The sequence below is a fragment of the Lactuca serriola genome, chromosome 6 (assembly GCF_051521515.1).
Source record: "Lactuca serriola cultivar US96UC23 chromosome 6, Lser_US96UC23_V15, whole genome shotgun sequence".
Taxonomy (NCBI): Eukaryota; Viridiplantae; Streptophyta; class Magnoliopsida; order Asterales; family Asteraceae; genus Lactuca; species Lactuca serriola.
Window position 1 is genome coordinate 16,772,618 of NC_136413.1, and position 23,557 is coordinate 16,796,174.

The 23,557-nt window shown below is 34.9% G+C and overlaps 2 protein-coding genes across 3 annotated transcripts; one reads left to right on the plus strand and one right to left on the minus strand.

The window, feature by feature from the left end:
- Positions 1–1,024: 1,024 nt before the first annotated feature.
- On the plus strand, positions 1,025–2,616 carry GLB3 (hemoglobin 3). Its single transcript, XM_079006846.1, has 4 exons — positions 1,025–1,344; positions 1,813–1,943; positions 2,064–2,208; positions 2,291–2,616. The coding sequence occupies exons 1-4, from the start codon at positions 1,208–1,210 to the stop codon at positions 2,388–2,390; spliced, it is 513 nt and encodes a 170-aa protein (XP_078862972.1). The 5' UTR covers positions 1,025–1,207; the 3' UTR covers positions 2,391–2,616.
- An 8,088-nt stretch (positions 2,617–10,704) lies between these two features.
- LOC145060602 (uncharacterized) lies at positions 10,705–20,249 on the minus strand. Of its 2 annotated transcripts, XR_013686827.1 has the most exons (12): positions 20,121–20,249; positions 17,591–17,988; positions 14,495–14,666; positions 12,426–14,404; positions 12,314–12,340; positions 12,119–12,211; positions 11,957–12,035; positions 11,783–11,873; positions 11,578–11,680; positions 11,357–11,473; positions 11,133–11,264; positions 10,705–11,062 (listed from the first exon to the last, which is right to left on the minus strand). XR_013686827.1 is itself a non-coding variant. In XM_079008249.1 (11 exons), the coding sequence occupies exons 2-11, from the start codon at positions 17,933–17,935 to the stop codon at positions 11,214–11,216; spliced, it is 3,057 nt and encodes a 1,018-aa protein (XP_078864375.1). In that variant the 5' UTR covers positions 17,936–17,988; positions 20,121–20,249; the 3' UTR covers positions 11,132–11,213. The 2 variants fall into 2 exon arrangements, 1 of the variants encoding a protein (XP_078864375.1); XM_079008249.1 differs by lacking the exon at positions 10,705–11,062 and having other exon boundaries at positions 11,132–11,264.
- Positions 20,250–23,557: the final 3,308 nt, after the last annotated feature.

Genomic DNA, 23,557 nt, shown 5'->3' on the forward strand with positions numbered 1-23,557 from the left:
AGTGTTCCAACTCTTAGAACGTGGGAATGGCTGGAAAATGATGAGAAAGGACATTGACATGACTAGGGATGGTAGGGAGGGGTGTGGGTTGGTCATGGAGTGGGTATGAGTGGTTGCTTGTGTCATAAACTAAAGAAAAGTCAATACTCTACCTCTTGTACTTCACACACTCTTCTTGGATAAGATTTATCCCCAAAAACGTGGTTTTATTAATAAATATGGGGTCTTATATGTTAAAATAAAGTTTTGGGTGAAAATCTCGCGTTAAAATGATGAAAAACGGGCTTAAAATGAAGTCGTAGTAAAAAACCGGGAAAAATTGGGCTTCCTGCGAGACCTCTCGGTCCTGGCCGAGGTTCGGTACCTTCTAGTCATGGACCGAAGGGCGGTTTTTTTATGATGTTCGTAGTGGCACCGACAACACCTAACTTGTATATACACAGTGCAAAAAGTTTCGAAGTTTTTTAATTCTACTATCGTGGCACTATTAAAATTTCTCATGTCGTCCTTACTATGAAATTATATGGCCGGCCCTGATTGATCGTTTGATATAATGTTTGTTCCTTTTGCATTCGATACATTTGGTTTTCTCGCACCAGAGGCGGTGGAGCTCCTTAATAGAGTCCAACGGGTCATGCATTCTAATGTTATATCTCCTAGATCCACAAATGTTGTTTTTAAAAAAATTGGTTTTGCCATCCAGAAAAGGCTAGCGGCGCAGCTTGTTGCCCGTTTGCCTTCAATCGATATGTATTGAACTTTTGTATATGATTACATGTAAAATGATTAACAAGATAATCTTGTTGATATGATGTTATTCGCAAACCAAACATCGAAAAAAAAACACATGGATAATGTGTGTTAAGAAATTTTCATAAGCTATTCGTGGTTTTTAAATTTTTGTCTAGATTCATAATAAACAAATTGAGATATGTTTCATGCTTGTATAGTTGATAAAAAGTGTATTATATTTTGATAAAAACACGTAATTTCATCGCATAAATAAATGATTGACCAATAAAGAAGAAGCAGCCCACAGATTCTTCAAAACCCCATTTACTGCGTGTAGTTCGTTGGAGACATCGGCTCCATAATCTCGCGTTTCCCCAACGCGACGCACACGAGCCTATAAGAACAATCAATCTCCCATTCATAACATCCTCAATTCTTCATTGCACGCATTGAGTTGAGACTTGGGAGCATCGATATGCAGAGTCTGCAACAGAAAGCTTCAGAGTGGAGTGGCGTTGACCAGGAAGATGCCTTCTCCATTGACGAGGTTAATCTTTTTGAGAAGCTAGGGCTTCAGACTTTCATCAATCTCTCCACTGATTTCTACACAAGGTATTCTTTTTCAAACCCCACTTTGTTATTTGGGGGTATGAGAATCATTATTGTTTTACTTGATGGGTTTTCGGTAAAATCCGTGAAGATTCATAGTTGTGCTTCTATAATCATCGTTTTATGCGTTATTTGGGGTCCTTGCTGATTCAAATAATGGGTGTTTGAGAAAATTAATGGATACAAATCCACACTTTTGAATATTGATTGTTTGAGATTAGTGCTTGACTTCTGCACTCAAACTGATCATTACTGATTACCACCTCCGAAATTATGCAAACTTCTTAACTGCTTATGAGAAACTCTGAATAAAACGTATAATTATCTAAGAAAGATACTAAATTTAGATACTTGGTGTTGGATTAGTATCAAAATGCATATAATTTTACAACCAAGCGGGTTTCAAGGATTTAGAGTAATGTTGCTTATTTATTGACTTGATTTGTATTCCTAAAATGCTGCAATGACTAGGGTTTATGATGATGAAGAAGAGTGGTTTAGGTCTATTTTCGCTGACTCAAAAAAGGAAGATGCCATTCAGAATCAATACGAGTTTTTTGTGCAAAGAATGGGAGGACCTCCTCTGTACTCTCAAAGGAAAGGTAACCATACTTTAGCATATCTTCAAGACCTAAATGAAAGAAATAGCAACATATTTTCATATATTTCTACTTTCATCTTCATTCTTGTTCTTGAATACTCAAAAAAACGATTGTGTGCAGGCCACCCTGCTCTGATAGGGCGGCACCGCCCATTTCCGGTGACTCATAAGGCGGCAGAGAGGTGGCTACACCACATGCAACAAGCATTAGATAACACTACAGACATTGATCATGATTCAAAAACCAGAATGCTAAATTTCTTCAGGTAAAGAGAGCTCACTAATCACCATTGAGTATACTTTTTTTTTCTTCCCAAAATGCCCTTCTCACTTTTGATGGTTTTGCAGGCATACTGCATATTTTTTGGTGGCTGGTAATGATCTGAAAAGTCAAAGCCAAGGAGCTCCACCTTGTAAGAATGGAACCAACAAACCAGCTGCAGAATAATTCTATTCTTTTTTTTTTAGAAATCTGTTACTGGAAAAGAGACATAGATGTCATTTAACTTCAAATAAATTAGTTTTTTAATGATAAATGTTCTTCAATACACAATATGCTTATGGTTTTATTCATGCTTCCAAAAGAGGGGGCTGCATGTTTGTGCTTTTATTACTTATGTTTGTAGAATATTTAAATTATTATGATAAGTGTTTAAATTAGGTTTTGTGATTTATGGATGTTTATTTTATGCATAATTTTAAGTACAAAATCCCATGATAAATCTGTTAGACTCTAATGTTTTCCTACTTTTAACTCCTATTTTGTTCTTGATTTATTTGTCTTCATGAAGATGAAGATGATCGCAATTTTGTTCATTAATTTTTATCACCATGAGAGACAGTGGCGAATCTAGAAGAGACTAGCACGTGGTTCCTAATTAAGTAAAGTCGAAAAAACTAAAAGTCAATAATGCATGTGACAAATCGTGTCGGGTTGAACGATTAAAAGTCACTTTACTTGACCCCTAAAACTGGATTTTTATATAAAAAAACCATAATTTTGCACAATTAAATCTCCTTTTTATTAAAGAGTACATTTGCAATAATTATTTCTTACAAACAACAATGTGAGATGAGTTGTGTTACTTTTCAAGTTTCATTATAATCATTCACCATCCATTTTATAACATCAAATAATTACATCTTTTTTTTTATCCTCTGTGTGGGATAAGTTTTGATAAATATTAACCATTTGTTATGTAAATTTAAATATAAACCTTCCACCATTTCTTTTTTTATTTGTTTACTTATCTTGTCAAATAATATAAGGTATGTCATACCCTTTTTTAAAGATGTTCCCTAAAATTTATTCAATACAATTACTATATAAAACTAAAAAATAGGTGGGTCCTAGGACCCACCTTTGTTACAGGTAGCTACGCCGCTGATGAGAGACCGATATGATTTTGGAAATGAAGATTGGATTTGAAGAACATGGGAACATGTGTTTAGAATTTAGATGCCATTTTTTTGTTATCTTTTTGAGAGTTTTTTCAAACAAAAACAGTTTTTAAAAATTGAAAACACTATTGAATGAGCTTTTTCCAAGGAACTTGTAGATAATATAGAAATTCATAAATAAGCAAATAAAACAGTTTTATTGTAGAGATGCAAATAATATAGAAATTCATAAATAAGCAAATAAAAAAAGTTTTATTGTAGAGATGCAAATAGCTTTTCGGTTGAAACTTTTTAATAAAAAAAAATATACTAAAAAGCTATCATATTATAGATGTTCTTAATGATGGTGGGTGATAGTTGCAAATGTGTCATATCTGTTGTACACTAAAATTTATATATATTTATTTAGAGACAGATAATAGAAATAATTTGTTACATAACTGAATTTATATTTTTATTTGTGAAAATATATTAGAAAGTCTAACAAAAAAAATTATAATTAAAAAAAAAGGCTAAGCAAAAAGCTCAAGCATTGTTACAAACAAAAGTTAGAAATTAGATATACACCAACTAACCAGCCAATCTATTTTATCGAAGATTAGATCTATTATTAATCCAATTTATTTTATTAAGTATAAATTGAAAGCTTAACAGTTAACACCCGTTTTGAGTTTTGAGTTGAACTCTCCTATTGATGAGAGAGAGAGAGAGAGAGAGAGAGAGAGAGAGAGATTATGAACTTGTGTATGTGACCATAAGTTTGGGTAATTAAGCATTGTTAAAACAATTTTAATATTTATAATTTTGGAACAAAATTATAATTAAACAACTAAATCCTTAGGCAATGCTTTTATATATTTTTACTTTAAGAGCTCTTCACTAATTAAAATGACCACGTAAGACCTCTTATATCACATCCTAACTATATTCTTTTGCAATATTTAAAGATGACCGCCAAATCACAAATGTGCATTGATAATAACTAATGTTGCTTGTTTTTTCTAATAGAATGTTCTTATTGATTTTTTGTGAAATTTGTCACAATAATTTATGACAAAACTTCTCAACCACATACAACATGTATTCTTGCAAATTACCCCAATTAGTAATTAATTTATATTTGCAAGCTACAGAATTATAAATGGATAATATTGGTTAACATGTTCCTTAGTCACTTTCTTCTCTTTTCTACTTAACAAATTATAATCCAAATGTTTTTGTTTTGAAAATGTTTATTAGATCATTTAAGAAGTCCAATTAAATTTAGGGGGTGTTTGGATAGGGAAAAAGTAGGCTACTTATTGTTTATTGCTTAATCTCACCGCAATAAGCAAATTTAAGTGTTTGGATAGGAGTTTTTAAAAATCAGTCTATTGCTGTAGGAATAAGCTAAATAAGCTTATTTTAATAAGCAAGGGGGGAATGCTTATTGCTTATTGATCATTTTACTCATATAAGCTGTTTTATTTGTCAAACACTTTAAATGCTTATTGCTTATTGCTTATTCCCACCGCAATAAGCTAAAAACTATTTATCCAAACACACCATTCAAAAGAAAAAGAGTTCCAATCTCCTTTGATATCAACAAAGGTGATTCCTGTTGTAAACTTTTCTGACAAAGAATTTTAGTGTCCAATGCTTGATGCTCACAAGTCCACCAAGGTCATAAGGACTTTTAACCCTAGACCATTTCAAAGATATTTATATGTTAGTCCAGACGGAGACAGAGTGGGTGAGGGAAGGGGTGCGGGAGGCTTTCCCTCTCACCTGAACACCGCACCTTGACCGATGGAAAGGTGGTGAGGGAAGGAGATGGGGGAGCCGGTTGTCCCATTTTCTATTGGCTGATTTTTTTATCTTTTTTATTATTTATTAAATTATATACCTACTAAAAAATTATACAAAATATATCAAAGTTCATAGTTTTTAATTCCCTATAAAATGAGTATAATATTTGTATGAAATATATTAAAAAAAAAAGTGAAGAAGCTTCTCACCCATTCTTTGGGTTTAGGTGAGGGAAAGAAAAGTGAGAGAAAGATGTTGTGGTCCACAAAAAGCGAGGGGAGTTTCTCACCCACACCCTCCAGTCTTAGAAACTATGTAGAGTTGTGAAGAAATCCAAGAGATCGACTTAAAAGGTGTAGGTAATTTATTGTGCATAGGGACCATATTGTAGTGTATATCCAAATAAAAATATTTATCAACAATTAAAAAGAAATATAAATTGCGAAAAAATATTTGTTGCCAATATGGACACTTCTGGACCCCAAAATTCCACCATGTTGAAAAGGGAATTCAAATTAAGCAAGGGTTTATCGATGTCCAAAAAAACATTTCATCCATTACATTGAAATTGCAGAAATAAATCTAGGTTATATTTGACATACCGGCTATAGTTGAAAAGCTAGTTGGAAGATATAAAATGACATTTAGAATAATAAGTTTTTTTTTTTAAATTAATAATGGATATATTTAGAATATTTTAAAAAAGCTCTTGAAAGCTAGTCTAAAACCTTATTTGACGCAAATAAACTAGCTTCTTTGTAACATCCATAAAAATCATGCCAAATTTAAACTTTTTAAAACATTTTCAAAACCAAGATTATTACAAAACATGTTTCCAAAATAGTATAATGTCAGAGTATCCCAAAATTAAGTCATAAAAACATGAGATATGAGGAGTTGTACAATCACGCCTTCGTCTTCCCACGATCATCAAAAGTATCTGAAACAATAACCGATAAATGTAAGCTCGAAGGCTTAGTGAGTTACCCCAAAAATACCAACGCCATACATATATAACCATATCATATAAACATATAAGCAAACAACATGCATAATGAGCCATCAGTCTGACGGGACCGACACCTGGTCCTCAGTTTATCTGGACCGCTCTCCGAGCCCTCGGCACGTTTGGACCGCCCTCATCGGGGCCTTCAACCAATCCGGACAGCTCACTGGGCCTTCGGCCTAACTAGATTTGCCCGACCCGAGCCTGCCATCTACCCGGTCCGCCTAAGGTGTCTTGGCCTGCTGCACACAGCAGGACCTGCCTCAACCCTTTCCCCAAACCAACAAACATGTGCACATACATATAAACAAGTAAGCATGCAGATCTAACAGATCACTAATCATGACAACCATCCTATAACCAGGATACCGATCTAACCGATCACTAACATAGCAACCATCTTATAACCAGATACCGATCCAATAGATCTCTAACATAGCATCCATCCTGTAACCAGGATACTAATTTAACCAATCTCTAACATAACAACCATCATATAACCAAGATATATATATCATATAGTATAACGTGTAATAAACCCATATATAAATCCAAAAAGGGTCGGCATTGGTGCCTTAGACCCAATTGATATAGTGAGGATAACTCACCTCACAACTGTCACGCTGAAGCGATAAGCTCAAACTCTCGGATCACCGTCACTAACTCCACCACCTATATTCACCATAGAACTATATCCATAAATTTTCAATTTCCCAAAATGCCCCAGAAGTCAACTAGTCAGTCCTTGGTCAAAGTCCAAGTCAATGGTCAAGGTCAACAGTCCATGTTGACCCGACTCGTCGAGTGCAGTTCACCGACTCGTCGAGTCCTTCCTGAACTCGAGAAGTCGTGAAATCCTCCATCGACTCGTCGAGTTTCCCTGCAACTCGCCGAGTTCATGGATGTTCAAAAGTCGGGAAACCCCTAGCTGACTCGCCGAGCCTTCTTACTGACTCGCCGAGTCCATGCGGAAACCCTTGCACGACAATCTTCATCTGACTCGCCGAGTTGACCATGTAACTCGCCGAGTCCCTTCAGTCCTTTTTCCATTCAAATGCTTTTTAAGCCATTTCAAATCTCCATAACGTAGATCTGAGCTCCTAAGGCATACTTCTTATGTAAAGTTGCAAACTTTACATACATGCAAGGTGATAATGACTTAAATCAAGCTAAAGAAGAGATTCTAGGTAAGGGAAATACACTAGCATGCTAAAGACTGAGACTTTATGATTGTAAGGACAAAGATGAGCCTAGATCTGAAGTTGCAACTTCAGATCTTGGTTCATCACTTGAAATGAAGTACCAACATACCAAAATGGCCAAAAAACTCAAATATAGAAGGATCTAGCTAGAAGAAGATCAAGGTAATGACTTGATACCTTCAAATGATGCTAAACTGGGGTAGACTTCAGATCCACACATGTTCCTTGCCTCAAACTTCTTGATCTTCAAGCTCCTCTCACCAAGATCCACCTTCCAAGCTTAAAGCACACAAGTATGGAAAGAAAACGGCGATTTAGGGTTTTTGGACTCACAAGGGGATGTAAAAGAGGCTAATGACCCTTTAAATAGGGTGCAAAACCTCGAAAATTAGGGTTTCATCCTCCAGCTCCAACTCGTCGAGCCGTGTCCCCCGACTCACCGAGTTAGTCACTTAAATTCGCAGTCCAAAAGTGTTCCTACTCGACGAGTCAGGGCCTCCAACTCGTCGAGTAGACTTTTCAATATGAAAGAATAAAGCTGAAAATTAATACTTGAGAGTTGGAGCATTACATTCTTGTAATTTGTATAAAACCATAAAAATAGCTTATTGTAGCTTATAAACTAGTTTTTTATAAGCTACTTTTAAATAGTTTTTTAGAAGTTTATGAAACTTTTTCAAAAATATTCCAAATATGTGTTTAATTATATGTAAAGCTGGTTTTTAGTTATATATCTAAATGTCAATTTATGTCATTTTACATTTGTAAATCTAGCTTATCAGTTTTTTTTATCAAACACTAATATAAGCTAGCTAGTTATGACAACTTAAAAAAAAAAAAACTCGAAAAATAAATTAGTTGTAACGTGTCAAACATACAATCTTAGTTATAATTTAGTTAAATGTTAATTAATGTAACATCTAGACCTCTCACTTTTTCCATGTCACCTTATCGTCATCGGCGTGTTATTTTTCTTTCACGACTATATGAAATAGCCACGCCTCACTCTCTTTTTTTTAAATAAATATATAAAATTATAATTTAATATTTTTGTAAGTATTTAATATAACAAAAAATGAATATTTCATTAATTCAATAATAAATAACATTACATAAAAAACGATAATTAAATAAAAAACAATATAAAATAATTATACTTGATATATTTTTTCCTCTCTTGCCCTTAAAACAGTGACAAGTTCGTCTTCCGAAACATAGTCAACACGTTATTTTTTGATTATTTTCTTACGTTTTTTGTTACTTTGCTTGCGCTTTTTCTTTCTTGGTCGATTTCTCTTTTCGAAAACAACTTCAATATTCATGTTATATAATTCAAAACTATCTTTTGTATGTCATCAACTTTGTTGGCTCCCGATTCATTAGACGGATACCTTTTTTTTTGCCTTATCTCTACCTATCGGACCGACTATCGCTTCAAGTTCAAGTTCATCATCTTGGTTCAACTCAAACCCGAAACGAGCATCCGATGAAATTGTGCAACTCTTCTTAGTAATTTTTGTTCTTTTTGAACCACCTTCTTCGTGTTTTCCACAATTGTCTTTCCATTTCTGGCAACCGAATAAAAACATCCAAATATCGACAAATTTGAATGACATCCTTTTATTGTTGATCTTAAATATTTCTATGACCGTCTCGAAAAAATTTGTATCATTTTCCCCGCTTTTTGTTGACATTTCAAGTTGTTATACATCCATTGAACTTTTTAACCGTCATGTTCATACCACGAAACTTGGTTGTATATTGGTGTTTTAAACGGTACTCACCACGACCCATTTATTTATGAAACTGCTCTATAATGTGTAGCCAAAAACAATCGTTCGCTTGCACATTTCCATGCTCGTGATCCTCGGAAATGTCGACACTTTTCCTTTTCCTTTCGAGTCGAATGGTCACGGGTGAGTTGGGTTGCGTTTCCCATAGAAACTCAATTTCCGACTCAATAGGAGGTTGTCTTCCAAAACTTACTCTGTGAGAGGGGAAAATTTGTGAAATAAGGTAGGACCAACAAGTTGCATAGAGTAATATTGTGATACATTTTGATAATGATATTGTTGGGTTTGGGGGTTGAGGTGCAGGTGAAAATATAAGAACATTTAGTTGTGGCTGGTAAATCGACTGATAAGCACAAAAATATGTTGAATCATTGTCGTCGAACCACTTCTACACGATTTGTTTCGGGCGGATCTTGAAGTGAGATTGGTGGAAACGTTGTGTGGATTTATTTTGGTAAATAGAGGTTTGAATAGTGATAAAATTTGGTAGAAAGTTTTGTGAAATAATAAATAAAATGTATATATTTATTAAGTTAAAAAAATTAAAAAGAAACAAAAGAAGTGGGGTATTCTTCTTCTACAGAGTACCTCACTCCACTACTGCTTACCAAACGGTGTGGTGTGCATCGCACCACCACAGTGAGTGGTGTGTGGTGTTAGTACACCTCAAGGCCTTATGTGTTGTTGAAATTTTGTCAAAAGGTGACCATGAGAATATTCTGGCAATATAACAATATGTATCACTTTCACAAGTCATTAAATTAGGGATGTGTTGGGCTCAGAAATCGAAATAACCGAAAACCGACAACATAATGTGTAAGAAACCGATGAACAGACCGATATAAGTAGGGATGTCAAAAAATCTCGTGGGACCTCGATCCCGTAAGGGCCCCGTCCAGTATGGGGACATTTGTTGAAAAAAAAACCAGAGAAGGGGGCGGGGGCATGGTTAACCCCCGTTTTAATTTCGGGGGCGGTGGCGGGGGTTGGTAGTCCCGTCCCAAAAACCCCGTGAGGGCCCGTTAATAAATTATATAAATTGACATATATTAATTATATAAATATAATAAATAATAAAATGATTTTTACGTACAAAAATTTAACAAAAAACATGTTTTTAAGTTGTTTTGTAACATGTAAAATTATGTTATAAATATCTATTTGTTACCCAAAAAATAGTTTCTTTTAGCCCAAATAAGATAGTTCAAAATCAATCGAGGGGAATAGGGGCGGAGGCGGGGATCAGAAGGGGAATTCGGGGGCAGGGGCGGGGATGGACTAGATATAAGGGAATTGGTTCCGGTTCCACTTCTAGTTTGGTTCAGGTATGGTAGGTATGGTGCCGGTTACGACCGAAATTTAATGGCATCTTGGCTTTAGAACCCGAAATACCTTAAACTCGATGAGCTTGAAAACTGAAATTGGAGGATTGCAAGAACTGATAACGGTATACCAATTCAGTTCCAATTGGTTCCGGTTCTTTGGTTAAATCATTCATCCCTATATAAGATCATATGACTTGATGTTTGATGATTTGTCCACTAGTAAAGTCCACAAGCAAGCAAATTAACAAGCACTAATCATGATTTTTTTTTTCTTTTAATGGTTAACTCGCACACCAACTAATCTTCACATTTCTCCTAAGGAGGACTTTGAACCCTCTACCATCACGTTACCAAGTAAAGAAAGAATGACCATTTTGGTGAAGGATGTTAAATAAAGGTAAAAAGAAAAAAGTTAAAAAGTAAATATAGAGATAAAAAGAAAAAAAAATGGTAGATACCATTTTTGGATCCCACAAAAAGCAAGTGGATTCAAGAAGGATCCATCAAAATACATGTTACCACCAGCTATCATCTGGGAACTACCAGGCATTCATCGTCCGTGGCTCCTTCCTTCAAGGTGGTGCTGTACAAACCCTAATTTTTTCCTGCAAATCAAGAATTATTATTTAATATTCATAATAACCCACATTAAAATTAATAGGTCATCAAGCATACCTCAAAACTATTTCTAAACTATCAACAAACCCACTCCTTTTGCAGAAGCATGTTTCATCAAAATCAAACTCCCTGCTGTGCTCATTTTTTTACAAGCTTCTCCTCCACCTCGCTTACCTCATTTCCTTGAAGCTAAAATGGATCAAACAACAAAGGGTTCAATGCACAAATATATAAAAAAGATGATAGACAGTATATGTGTAAAAATGATGACAAATTCTAACCTTGTAAATCATCTCCCACCATTTTTTGGACTTTGATTGCATTAAAAACCACTCCATGGCCATGTCATATTCAATAGTATTTGGTTGTGAAAAATGTGATGTGGATACTGCTTCTTCCTGAAGAATCAAACCAACAAATCATCACTTCACTAACATATCACATGCATACATGCATACATACATACATACATTGATAAGAGAGAAAGAGAGGGAATATATACCATCTCACGTTGATTGATTTTAATCCTATCAATAGAAAGATGGCCAAAAAACTTGCAAGTTTTTCTTGGTATGATTGGAGGACAAGGGGTACCAACAAGAGGCCTGTCAATAAAAAATGATAATTAAAATTTTTGATATAACATGAACAAGTTTCAACTATAATTTTCAACCATAAAAAAACTGATAAAAGCTAAAAAAAACTACCTCCCATTTGATAACATCAAGCAGTCTTCATCTAGTTTTGCAAGGACCCTGTGTGCTGCTTCCTTTGTCTTGAGTAGAACAAGAGCTTGATCTAAAAAAATAAAAGTTTTTAATTCTCGACTTATAGTAAATATGTTTCCATTTCCTTTTCCAAAAAAAAAAAAAACAACTTACAACAGTGTGGGCTAGATATTACAGAGTGTGGTAGAATCTTGGCTTCACAGTTTTCCGTAAAAGCATGCCAAACTAGATCCTAAGATGTAAAAAAAAAAACAGTGAAATTTAATAAAAAGAAAAAACCAACATATGATTCAATATTAATAATTAATATTATACCTCAACTTCTCCTGAAGTATAGTCTGGATCAACATTATGAAGCAGTATGGCTGATCCTTGATCATATGCACTCTTTAAACTTTGCTCCCAAGGCTACATATATACATCAAATTGAAAACAACACCAAATTAAAACAAAATGTATAAAATAAATGAGACTTGTACTAAATTAGGTTAAATAACATCATATACTTACAAGTCGCTCAAACCAACCACTTTCATCCTGTAAATAAAAAATAAAAAAAATTATGTCCTTATTGGAATTTTACTATAAAAAAAAAAAAAACAATTCCTAAAAAGCAACTTACAGCATTTGGTTTTGGACCAACAACGAACTCCTTGTACATGTCCTTGGGTGATTGGCTCATGGAAAGCTTCTTTTTGCTCTCATTGGATTCAGATTGATTCTCTTTATTAATATTATTATTAGTCCCAACAACAATAGATTTTGATTTTCCTTCACTTGCTACTAACAAATTCTTCCCATTACTTCCATTGGAATTAATGATAGAGCTGTTTTTCTTATTATCTGGTATCTTAAAAGAACCTTCAGCCTTTGTTTTCTTCAATCTCCTGCCTTCCAATTCATCTGAAATCTTTCCCTTATTATTATTATTATTATTTCCGTTTGCTTTTTCTTCTTGTGTGCCTGATGTTCCCAAATTATTCACATTGCGAGCTGACTTAACTTCATCTTTTGATTTCTTGGAGGGCAAACCCGTCGATTTCTCAATCTTTTCACCTACAACCTCAACCTGTTTTTGTTTTTCATTGCGAGGTGACTTAACTTCATCTTTTGATTTCTTGGAGGGCAAATCCGTCAATTTCTCAATCTTTTCACCTACAACATCAACATGTTTTCGTTTTTCATTGGGTGCTGACTTATCTTCAACTTTAGATTTCAATTTCTCAATCTTTTCACCTTCAACCTCAACCTGTTTTTGTTTTTCATTGGGTGCTGACTTATCTTCAACTTTAGATTTCTTGGAGGGCAAATCCGTCAATTTCTCAATCTTTTCACCTACAACATCAACATGTTTTTGTTTTTCATTGGGTGCTGACTTATCTTCAACTTTAGATTTCAATTTCTCAATCTTTTCACCTTCAACCTCAACCTGTTTTTGTTTTTCATTGGGTGCTGACTTATCTTCAACTTTAGATTTCTTGGAGGGCAAATCCGTCAATTTCTCAATCTTTTCACCTACAACATCAACATGTTTTTGTTTTTCATTGGGTGCTGACTTATCTTCAACTTTAGATTTCAATTTCTCAATCTTTTCACCTTCAACCTCAACCTGTTTTTGTTTTTCATTGGGTGCTGACTTATCTTCAACTTTAGATTTCTTGGAGGGCAAATCCGTCAATTTCTCAATCTTTTCACCTTCGACCTCAACCTGTTTTGGTTTTTCATTGCGAGGTGACTTAACTTCATCTTTTGATTTCTTGGAGGGCAAATCCGTCAATTTCTCAATCTTTTCACCTACAACATCAACATGTTTTTGTTTTTCATTGGGTGCTGACTTATCTTCAACTTTAGATTTCTTGGAAGGCAAATCCGTCAATTTCTCAATCTTTTCGCCTTCAACCTCAACTTGTTTTTGTTTTTCATTGGCAACTAATTTAGACTTCATTTTCTTTAAGGGTCGATCATCTAATTTATCTGATTCCATTGGAGTCTTTTTTCTCTCCTTAGAGACTTTACTCACTTTTGTTTCATCTTTCTCTTTACTCGACTTCAAATTATCCTTGTCAGTTTTAACTACAGAAGTATCAGTTTTACCTATGTCTGAATTTTTGCCACCTGTCCTCACATTATTGTCAACCTTGGATTTCTTGGAGGGCATCACATCCTTCAATCCCACAGAATCCCGATCAACTTCTACTACTTCAACCTGTTTTTCTTTGGGAGGGTTTTTATCGTCAAGTTTCATTTTCTTCGAGGGCTGCTCATGTAATTTATCAGATCCTGTAGTAGAGCTCTTCTTTCTCTTGTTAGCTTCCATCGCATCCTTATCAGCTTTTTCATCTATTTTGGGATTTGTTTTTTCTAAAAGAGCTACAGATGTTGTTTCAGCTGCCAAAATTGGAATATTTTTGTCTTGAGCATCATCATCTTTAAGGTTGTTAGTGTTAGGCAGGGTTTTTGTTAAAAGCAGTTGATTTGGTTCACTACTAGTAGTAAGGGTAATGGTGTTATGGTTTTCCTCCTTTTTGTCAGTAGAGGTAGTAGTAGTTTCAGGGAGAGTGCTGATGCTTTCATCCTCCCTTCTGTTAAATATGTGTTTAACTGTAACAAAGTTGAAAATTGAATACAACTTAGTTTTGAAAAGCAAAAGTTTAAGGTAGAAGAATATTTGAGTAGACAAGACATACATACTTTCAATCCCACCGATTTTTTCTTCATCCATGTTATCCAATATTGTACAGCTTTCAACATCAAAAGTACGATAAAAGATGAAGTCTGCTGCTTTAAGTTCTTCATCTGAAGGTTGAGGATTCCTCGAGTCCTTTGACACACAAACAACATTGCATTTACCAGCAATGGCTTCCTGCTCAAATAATGATGAGAATTAGCATGTGTTGTGAATCATCACACTCATCCAACATACATATATAGGTTGAATTCAAAATTTAGATAAAAAAGGCACCGTATAAAATTTTCCCCTTAGTTTCAGTAAAAAAATCTTCTCGTCGCACAAAAGTCAACTATATGTCTTAATGTAAAATGTAATGGTTAACATCATTCTAAAAAAAAACATTCTTTATGGACATAAACTCTCCTTTGAATGCAATATTTGCTCTCTAATACATACTTCTACTCTACTCCCATCATTACGTACAATGGCAAACTCCCAAGTATCTAACCTAAGCCTTTAGCTCAATCCTAAATTCTAATGGGAAAAACTGTCACCAACTAGGGTTTAGATACATGTCATAGAGAGATAGATAATATTTATCGCATATACCCTTCTAGCTTCCAGAGTCCTCCAAATCATCATCTCTCATGGGACACTATCATACGATGTTTCCAGGCCGATAAAACATCATATGAAGATCCCTATTTCTTCCACTATTTTTATCTAATGGAATATGGTCGCACCCCCATTTTATTCACGTGAGATGTATATATATAGATACAAATATTACAGTTTTGGTACCTCAACTATTATAAACATGACAATATATAATTCCTAGTCTAATATTATCCATAAGGCGACGCCGCCTGAGGAGGTAGAGTCATCGACCTCCCTAGCAAGAAGCCGATTTAATTTTTTATGCGGTTGGCGACTTAACCTCCAACACTCTCTCCTATAGTAATAGTTTTAGGGTATGACTAAGAAGCTTTCTACCATGACAGTTGTCATTTATTATTGTATATTGGTATCACAGTACTCGATCTCTCCACTCCTTTGGCATTTTGGTCGTTGTTAAAATAATGTGAAGAGGTTTGTCACCACCAAACTCCCTCCTACCCACCCACGACACAACCACACACCGATAGGGATTTAGTCTAGACCTATGGTTTTGTCCCTCATCGATACTGCTCTCTTCACTTGCTCATTTTTAACCTTCATGCAGAAACACTAACTTTATGTCTGTTAAACGTCGTTTAATGCCATCCACATTCTTATCCCTCACCAAACAAAGTTGCCTTGTTATGTAAAAGACAAAAAGTAACTAACCACCTTCCTCTTAATTTCCTTATCTTTCACTACAACACAATCGTTGTCATTCTTAATATACCTTGCATTTCCTATATCCCTTTTTCTTTGTTTCTGGCTTTTGTGTCCAATCATATGTGCATCTCTTCATATGTTTCACCTCTTGTTTGGCATCCTTATATTTTTCCTTCGCCCCACCTCTTTCCCTATCCACTCGATAAAAATTCCTTAAAGTGAGTTTATTTTTCCTAGACCTAAACTTGGACCTCGCTCTATCATCATGAGTCTTTATGATTTCATACATGACATTCAAAGTGCGTCTTTGGCAAGCTCTAGTGGTGTAGGCAACACTACTCTACAATCCATAACAACTCAAAGTGCGTCTGTGGCAAGCTCTAGTGGTGTAGGCAACACTATTCCATAACAACTCTACAATCCTCAAATGATCATTTCCAAAATTCGTTCTAGAACAACCATGCTCTTAAAAGCCTCAATTACCTCCAAGATTATTGTCACCAATAGTATTGTCGTGTTTGCCAAGGTGTAATCATCCAGAGACAACACGTACTTGAAAGACAAAAAAAAAAATTGTAAACAAACAAGTATGTCTATTTTTAAGAGGTATACTAGCAAATGTTTATCAAACCGATAGTTTTTTTCGATGATAAGCACAAGATACACCTTCACTCTTTAAATAGAACTAGCTAAACATAGAAGTACTAAAGTCACCCTTTGCTAGTTGTTTTGCGACTTAAGACTAAGATACACAAATACATACTTGTTCCCATGTGTTAGGCCGACTTATCTCAAAAGAGCATAGACCTATAGTCCTAAACATCATAAGTCTATATTAGTTAACTTTTTCAAAGCCCTCTTCCATTCTAGAGTGTTTTTGATCACTACACCACTATACGATTTGCAAACAGCATACACAATAGACTTAACCTACGTCTTTTATGTGCATCTATCTATCTAAGGCACAAAAGAAGCTTGAATTGGTGTTATATCCTATATGGGAGACATAGATCGCATTATAATGTTTTCTTAAGCAAAATAGAACTTGATTATGCATATCCTTAATTACATAAACATATTGGCTAACGACCTTAGGATAAAGAACTAAAGCTATCTCTTTACATCGTCTCATGCTCCTCTAATCAATACTTTTCATTGTAACATTCTTGATATAGATAGTCAATGTAATACACTAATACGTTATTCCTAAGTCGTTATGTTTCCTACATGCCTACATAGAGGATCAAGGAAAGAAATTAGATAGTTTAAAGAATCACAAAGAAGTTAATTTGGTATGTAGGCAAAGAAAGCTTCTTGATGGGGTAAATAACCGCTTGAGCACACTCGGTTCCATCTTATATTCGAAATTGTTTATTTTTTTAATACTTAGCTAATTCAAAATACTTATTACAAGATTCCAAATAAATGTAATAATGAGAAAGTCAAACATAACAAATATAGGTATCGACCATCTCTTAGAACGTCGAGTAGGTTTTATTATCATGATACGTCCAACATTTGATGATAGTAGTTGTCATTCACTAATTATGACACTGCTAGTATCACAATTCCATAAATGATTGTACACAACAAATGCTCATACCAAGTTTAGTATACAAGATGCGATAGTAGTAATCACAAATTGTTAAGTGACAACTACTAACAAAACATAGAAACTTTGAAGTCACGTTGAGTGGTATCTTGTTCTCAAAAAATTTAAAACTTGTGTATATATCCATAAAATAACTTGAGAAAAATAAATGATAGAAAATATAATATGTGAAAACTTCAATTACCAAAGGACTAATGTTGGTTAGACCAACACCTTCACCGGAGGCAAAAAGAATTTCATTCTCGAGAGTCCTTGTATCTCCAAGCCACTTGGAGATCTCTTCTGGGCGAAAAAACCAATGGACTTTAACTTTCTTTGACTTGTCAGCATTCTCCCATATTTTTGTCAACTTGCCAATATAAGGTTCTCGTAAACCTTCCTTGTACATATACACACAATCATATAACACATACTCCACTCCGTCGTATATGAAAGATCCATAAAATTGAACCTCTTTATTTTTACCACCACGGCCTTTCTTTATAAGCCACTTAAACTCAAGGTTAGCATCTTCATCAACTTTTTCCATATAGAATATGCAACACTCCACCAATTTGATGGTAGATGCAAACAATTCTAAACCTGAAAACAAGACATAATTAAGAAAACATCAAAATCTACAACTAGAATCATTTTGTTTAACCAACTACATGTCCGTCTTTAGCCATCAAGCACGAATACATTACTAACTTGATAATAGTAACGTATGATAGATCCATCAACTCCCATCTTGCTTGTTTGCAAGTATAAGAAAGAAAACCATTAAGCATCATGCACTAATAGTCTAATACTAAACACTAACATTTGCATATGATTTAGAAAGGGAGAAGAAGAAAGAAGGGACCATTATGATATTAAAATCATGATATCTCAAGACGACTCTAAAAAGGATCGGAGATTAGAGAAATATGAGCACAACTCTACCATGTGAAAAGGTAGAGGTAGAGCAGGAGAAACACTACTAAAGCCAAACTCAAAACCATCGCCATGTAAATATCTTGATCGGAAAAAAAAAAGGCAAACATGAAGTACGCCTTCATTACTATCTCAACTCATTATTCATTTGGAATGCCAATAAGAAGGGAAGAAGCAAAAGAACAAAGATCGAGAAGTTATGATAACCTCAAAAGGATATATATAATGGGATAATCAATATGCACGCTTACTAATGCTTGGTTTGTCGAGTTTAACATGTACCATTATCCATATACATTCCATCTTCATAAAGGAACTAGAAGGATCCTTATGATGACAATTGTCATTATCACATGAATAAAATAGTGACACAATATGACATAGTTGCATGATGTAATAAGCATGGCCACAATCCAACAAAAAACCAATTTACATCACTTCCCCTTTCCATAAACCCCACTCAAGGTCGTTAAAATGGTCAACCTACAAGCAAGCTTAGCTATGGCCACAAGCTAAAACTAAATTGCATTCCAAGTCAAACTATCAAACCCCTATCGCTAAGCATTAATTCCTTTGGTTTGCATAACTCTTTGTTAATTCTTAACGATTTCTACAATGTTAATAAAATCTCATGCCATATTGCTGATTGTACACCTAATGAATCTCCATCGACAAAAAAAACAAGTTAGTTCGTCTCTAACCCTCGTGTTGTGGGTATAGCTTCATGTTCACCCTAAACACCATGCAATAGAAAGAGGGTAAATAAACTCCACATCGATAATTACACAGTAGTTGGATGGTAAAGAGTACATATAATGTTTGTCGATTCAACACTTGGCTTTTTGTCTATGCTATGAATGTTCACTAAAATGCTTTTGTTGATAATACATCATCAATTCGGTAAAATTTGGAATTGGGCTTGGTACTGTCACACAAGATAAAAACCAGGATGATGGAAAAGGGACCGCTTCAAGTGAATGTATTGGTTGTAATTTCTAACCATAAAAAGTAAGTATATAGAAGAAGACCATAACATAAAAACTTGTAAGTACTTCTACATGAGGATTTAGTTCAGAAAGTTTCAACTTGAACAATATTATCAACAAAAGCATTTTAGTGAACATTCATAGGTACGATTATCCCATCCGGATTTTGGTTTTTTCATTTTTAAAGATGTTTTACAGTCAACAACATTAGCGTGGTTTTCGTCCATTATCTGTGAATTACATATAGTATCGACATTTAAACAACAAACCAATTTCATTAACCTTCCTAAATGATATAGTATCAACATTTAAACAACAAACCAATTTCATTAACCTTCCTAAATGATTTAATTTAACAAATTTTTAATCAATCATTCATACTGTTCATGAACTATAGTTAATCAAAACAGAAAAAATAGAACAACAATGGAAGAAAACAACACAAATCAGAAGAAACAAATTGGAATAATTTCACAAATGGGTACCTGTTAACACAAATGGGTCCCTGTGAACAAAAAATTTCATCACTTTAATCAATATTTCATTCATATTTCATCAATTTCACTAATTATTATTCAATAATTCATCAATTTCACAAATCTATACCTGTTAACACAATATATCATCAATTTTCGTCAACACAGATCCATACACTCTCAAAGGTATGATAATCAATATTTCAGAACATCACAGGTATCAAAATGGAAGGAACAAATCACATACAGTGCAAGGAAAATCGAAAATCGACATTTTCTTTGCTAATGAAAATCGAAAATCAACACAAACGAAAACAAAATCGGAGTTTAAACTGACCTGATCGGAGACGGAGAAAGGAGACGCCGGCAGAGAAGATCGCCGATGGCTTGAACGATGGATCCGTGAACGAAGAGAAGAGAAGAACGAGGGTGAGACAAAACGAGAACGAGAGTAATGAACGTATCCAATTAGGGTAGTCGGGTATAAAAGTAATTTAAGTTTTAAAAATACTTTTCAAAACACTCATTTTCTTTTTATCAAAAAGTTTTTTTCATTTTACCAAACACTTTTTAGCTTCTTTTTTATTTTTAAGAAAAAAAAAAGTTAAAAGTTATTTTAAAAGATAACACAAACAACCTCTAATAATCATTGTTGTTTTACTTGATGGGTTTTTGGTAAAATCCGTAAAGATTCATAATTGTGCTTCTATAATCATCGTTTTATGTGTTATTTTGGGTCCTTGCTAAGTCAGATAATGGGTGTTTGAGAAAATTAATGGATACAAATCCACACTTTTGAATATTGATTGTTTGAGATTAGTGCCTGACTTCTGCATTCAAACTAATCATTACTGATTACCACCTCCGAAATTATGCAAACTTCTTAATTGCTTATGAGAAACTCTGAATAAAACGTATAATTATCTAAGAAAGATACTAAATTTAGATATGTGGTGTTGGATTGGTATCAAAATGCATATAATTTTACAGCCAAGCGGGTTTCAAGGATTTAGAGTAATGTTGCTTATTTATTGACTTGATTTGTATTCCTAAAATGCTGCAATGACTAGGGTTTATGATGATGAAGAAGAGCGGTTCACGTCTATTTTCGCTAACTCAAAAAAGGAAGATGTCATTCAGAATCAATACGAGTTTTTTGTGCAAAGAATGGGAGGACCTCCTTTGTACTCTCAAAGGAAAGGTAACCATACTTTAGCATATCTTCAAGACCTAAATGAAAGAAATAGCAACTTATTTTCATATATTTCTGCTTTCATCTTCATTCTTGTTCTTGAATACTAAAAAAAACGGTTGTGTGCAGGCCACCCTGCTCTCATAGGGCGACACCGCCCATTTCTGGTGACTCGTAATGTGGCAGAGAGGTGGTACACCACATGCAACAAGCATTAGATAACACTACAGACATTGATCATGATTCAAAAACCAAAATGCTAAATTTCTTCAGGTAAAGAGAGCTCACTAATCACCATTTAGCATTTTTTTCTTCCCAAAATGCCCTTCTCACTTTTGATGGTTTTGCATGCATACTACATATTTTTTGGTGGTTGGTAATGATCTGAAAAGTCAAAGCCAAGGAGCTCCACCTTGTAAGAATGGAACCAACAAACAAGCTGCAGAATAATTTTATTCTTTTTTTTTCTGAAAAATGTGATATAAAGAAATTTGTTACTGGAAAAGAGACATAGATGTCATTTAACTTCAAATAAGTTAGTTTTTTAATGATAAATGTTCTTCAATACACAATATGCTTATGGTTTTATTCATGCTTCCAAAAGAAGGGGTTGGATGTTTGTGCTTTTATTACCTATGTTTATAGAATCTTTAAATTATTATGATAAGTGTTTAAATTAGGTTTTGTGATTTATGGATGTTTATTTTATGTATAATGGATAATGACTTAAAAGGGTAATATATTTTTTGATTTGTAAACATTTGGTCACTAAGTTTTTTTTTTCGTCCACATTTACCCCCTTCAACTTGTTAAACTGTACACATTCAGTCCTTATGATCGGTTACTCCAGGTTGGCCAGGAAAAATGACTTAATAGGGTAATATATTTCTCATTTTGTACGCATTTAGTCCTTAATATTTTTGTACACATTTAGTGCAACATCCCAAAAATACAACCCAAAAATTTCATTTTTAAAACACTAATAAAACCATCAACCATCCAAAATCATAAGTAAATCATAATCATGTATCATAAAACATCATAGTATCTGTCTTAAATCAAAATCTCATATCAAATCATCAGAGTGAACTCCCAGGCTGTGATTGTGGTGTGTGTCATGCGATCAACCCGAGCCCTTCCCTTTGCTAGTGGAAGTACATGTAACCAAAACTGAAAACTGTAAGCACAAAGCTTAGTGAGCTCCCCCAAACTACCACATACCATACAATAACATAAATAACACATACTGGGCCTTGCCCACTGCACCGGTCCCCGCCCGACATCGGACCGAAGTCCGGCATAATATGGGCCCCGCCCACTGCATTGGGCCCCACCCGGCATCAGACCGAAGTCCGGAATAACTTGGGCCCCGCCCGACATCAGACCGAAGTCTAGAATAAACTGAACATAACATAACATGAACATATAGCATAATATCATACTGCATCGGGCTTGCCCAACATCGGACCGAAGTCTGGATCATATAACACATATCACAAACATGCATGAATCACGAAGACATCAAGCATACATACTATTGCATCGGGCCCCGCCCGGCATCGGATTGAAGTCCGAAACTACTATCATCTAAACGGGTCGGCATTGTGGCCGTAGATCCGTTCCTGCTGGAAGGAAACTCACCTCGTATAACTGGTTGCAGAGAGAAATCCCTGTTTGTTGCTCTGGCAACTCTCCGGCTACAATCACATAACATTTTGAATCAACTGATGATTCCTCATGGAGTAAATAACTAATTTACCCCTTGGTTAAAGTCAATGTCCTGGTCAAAGTCAACTTCCAGGGTGACTCTACTCGTCGAGTCCTACTATGGACTCGCCGAGTTCCCTAACTCACAATTCTCCAACTTGCGACTCGACTCGCCGAGTCGGGGCATAGACTCGTCGAGTCCCTCTACTTCCAGATCCTTGTCCTAACTTACTGAGTCCTCTTCCACTCACTAATTCAACTCACAACTCTCAAATTGGAGAAATCGGGAGTTTGTGCTCCGACTCGCCGAGTCCAATGAACGACTCGTCGAGTCCTATGCATGTCTTCACTATACAGTTAATTCTAATCGATTCCAGTGCATCCAATTCATAAATCTAAGCTTCTAGGGCCGATATAACACGTAAAGTTGCCAACTTTACGTACATGCATAGAGGTATGAAGCTAAAACACCAAAATAAGCTAGAAATGGGAACCCAGGGTTTGGAACAAGGCCTTGCTTTGCATAAAGGTAGCTACTTTGAGCTCTTGGAGCTCAATGATGTCCAGATCTATAGTTCCCTACCCTAAGGGAGCTCCAAACTCGATTTTGGACCTTGAAATGTCCCAAAAGTGGCAAAACAAGCATATATGAAGATCTACTAGGTATATGAACAAGGTAGAGGCTTTATTACCGAATGAAGTAGCAAATGGAAACTAGCTTCTGGATCTCCTTCTTCTCCTTTGCACCTTCTCTCTTTCCTTCTCTTCTACATTTTCAAGAATACAACCAAACACTCAAAATCAAGAAGGAAACACTCAAACTCGCCAATGGAGGGCTAGGGTTTTGAAGGGGAACGCTCTAGAGGTGCTGGAGG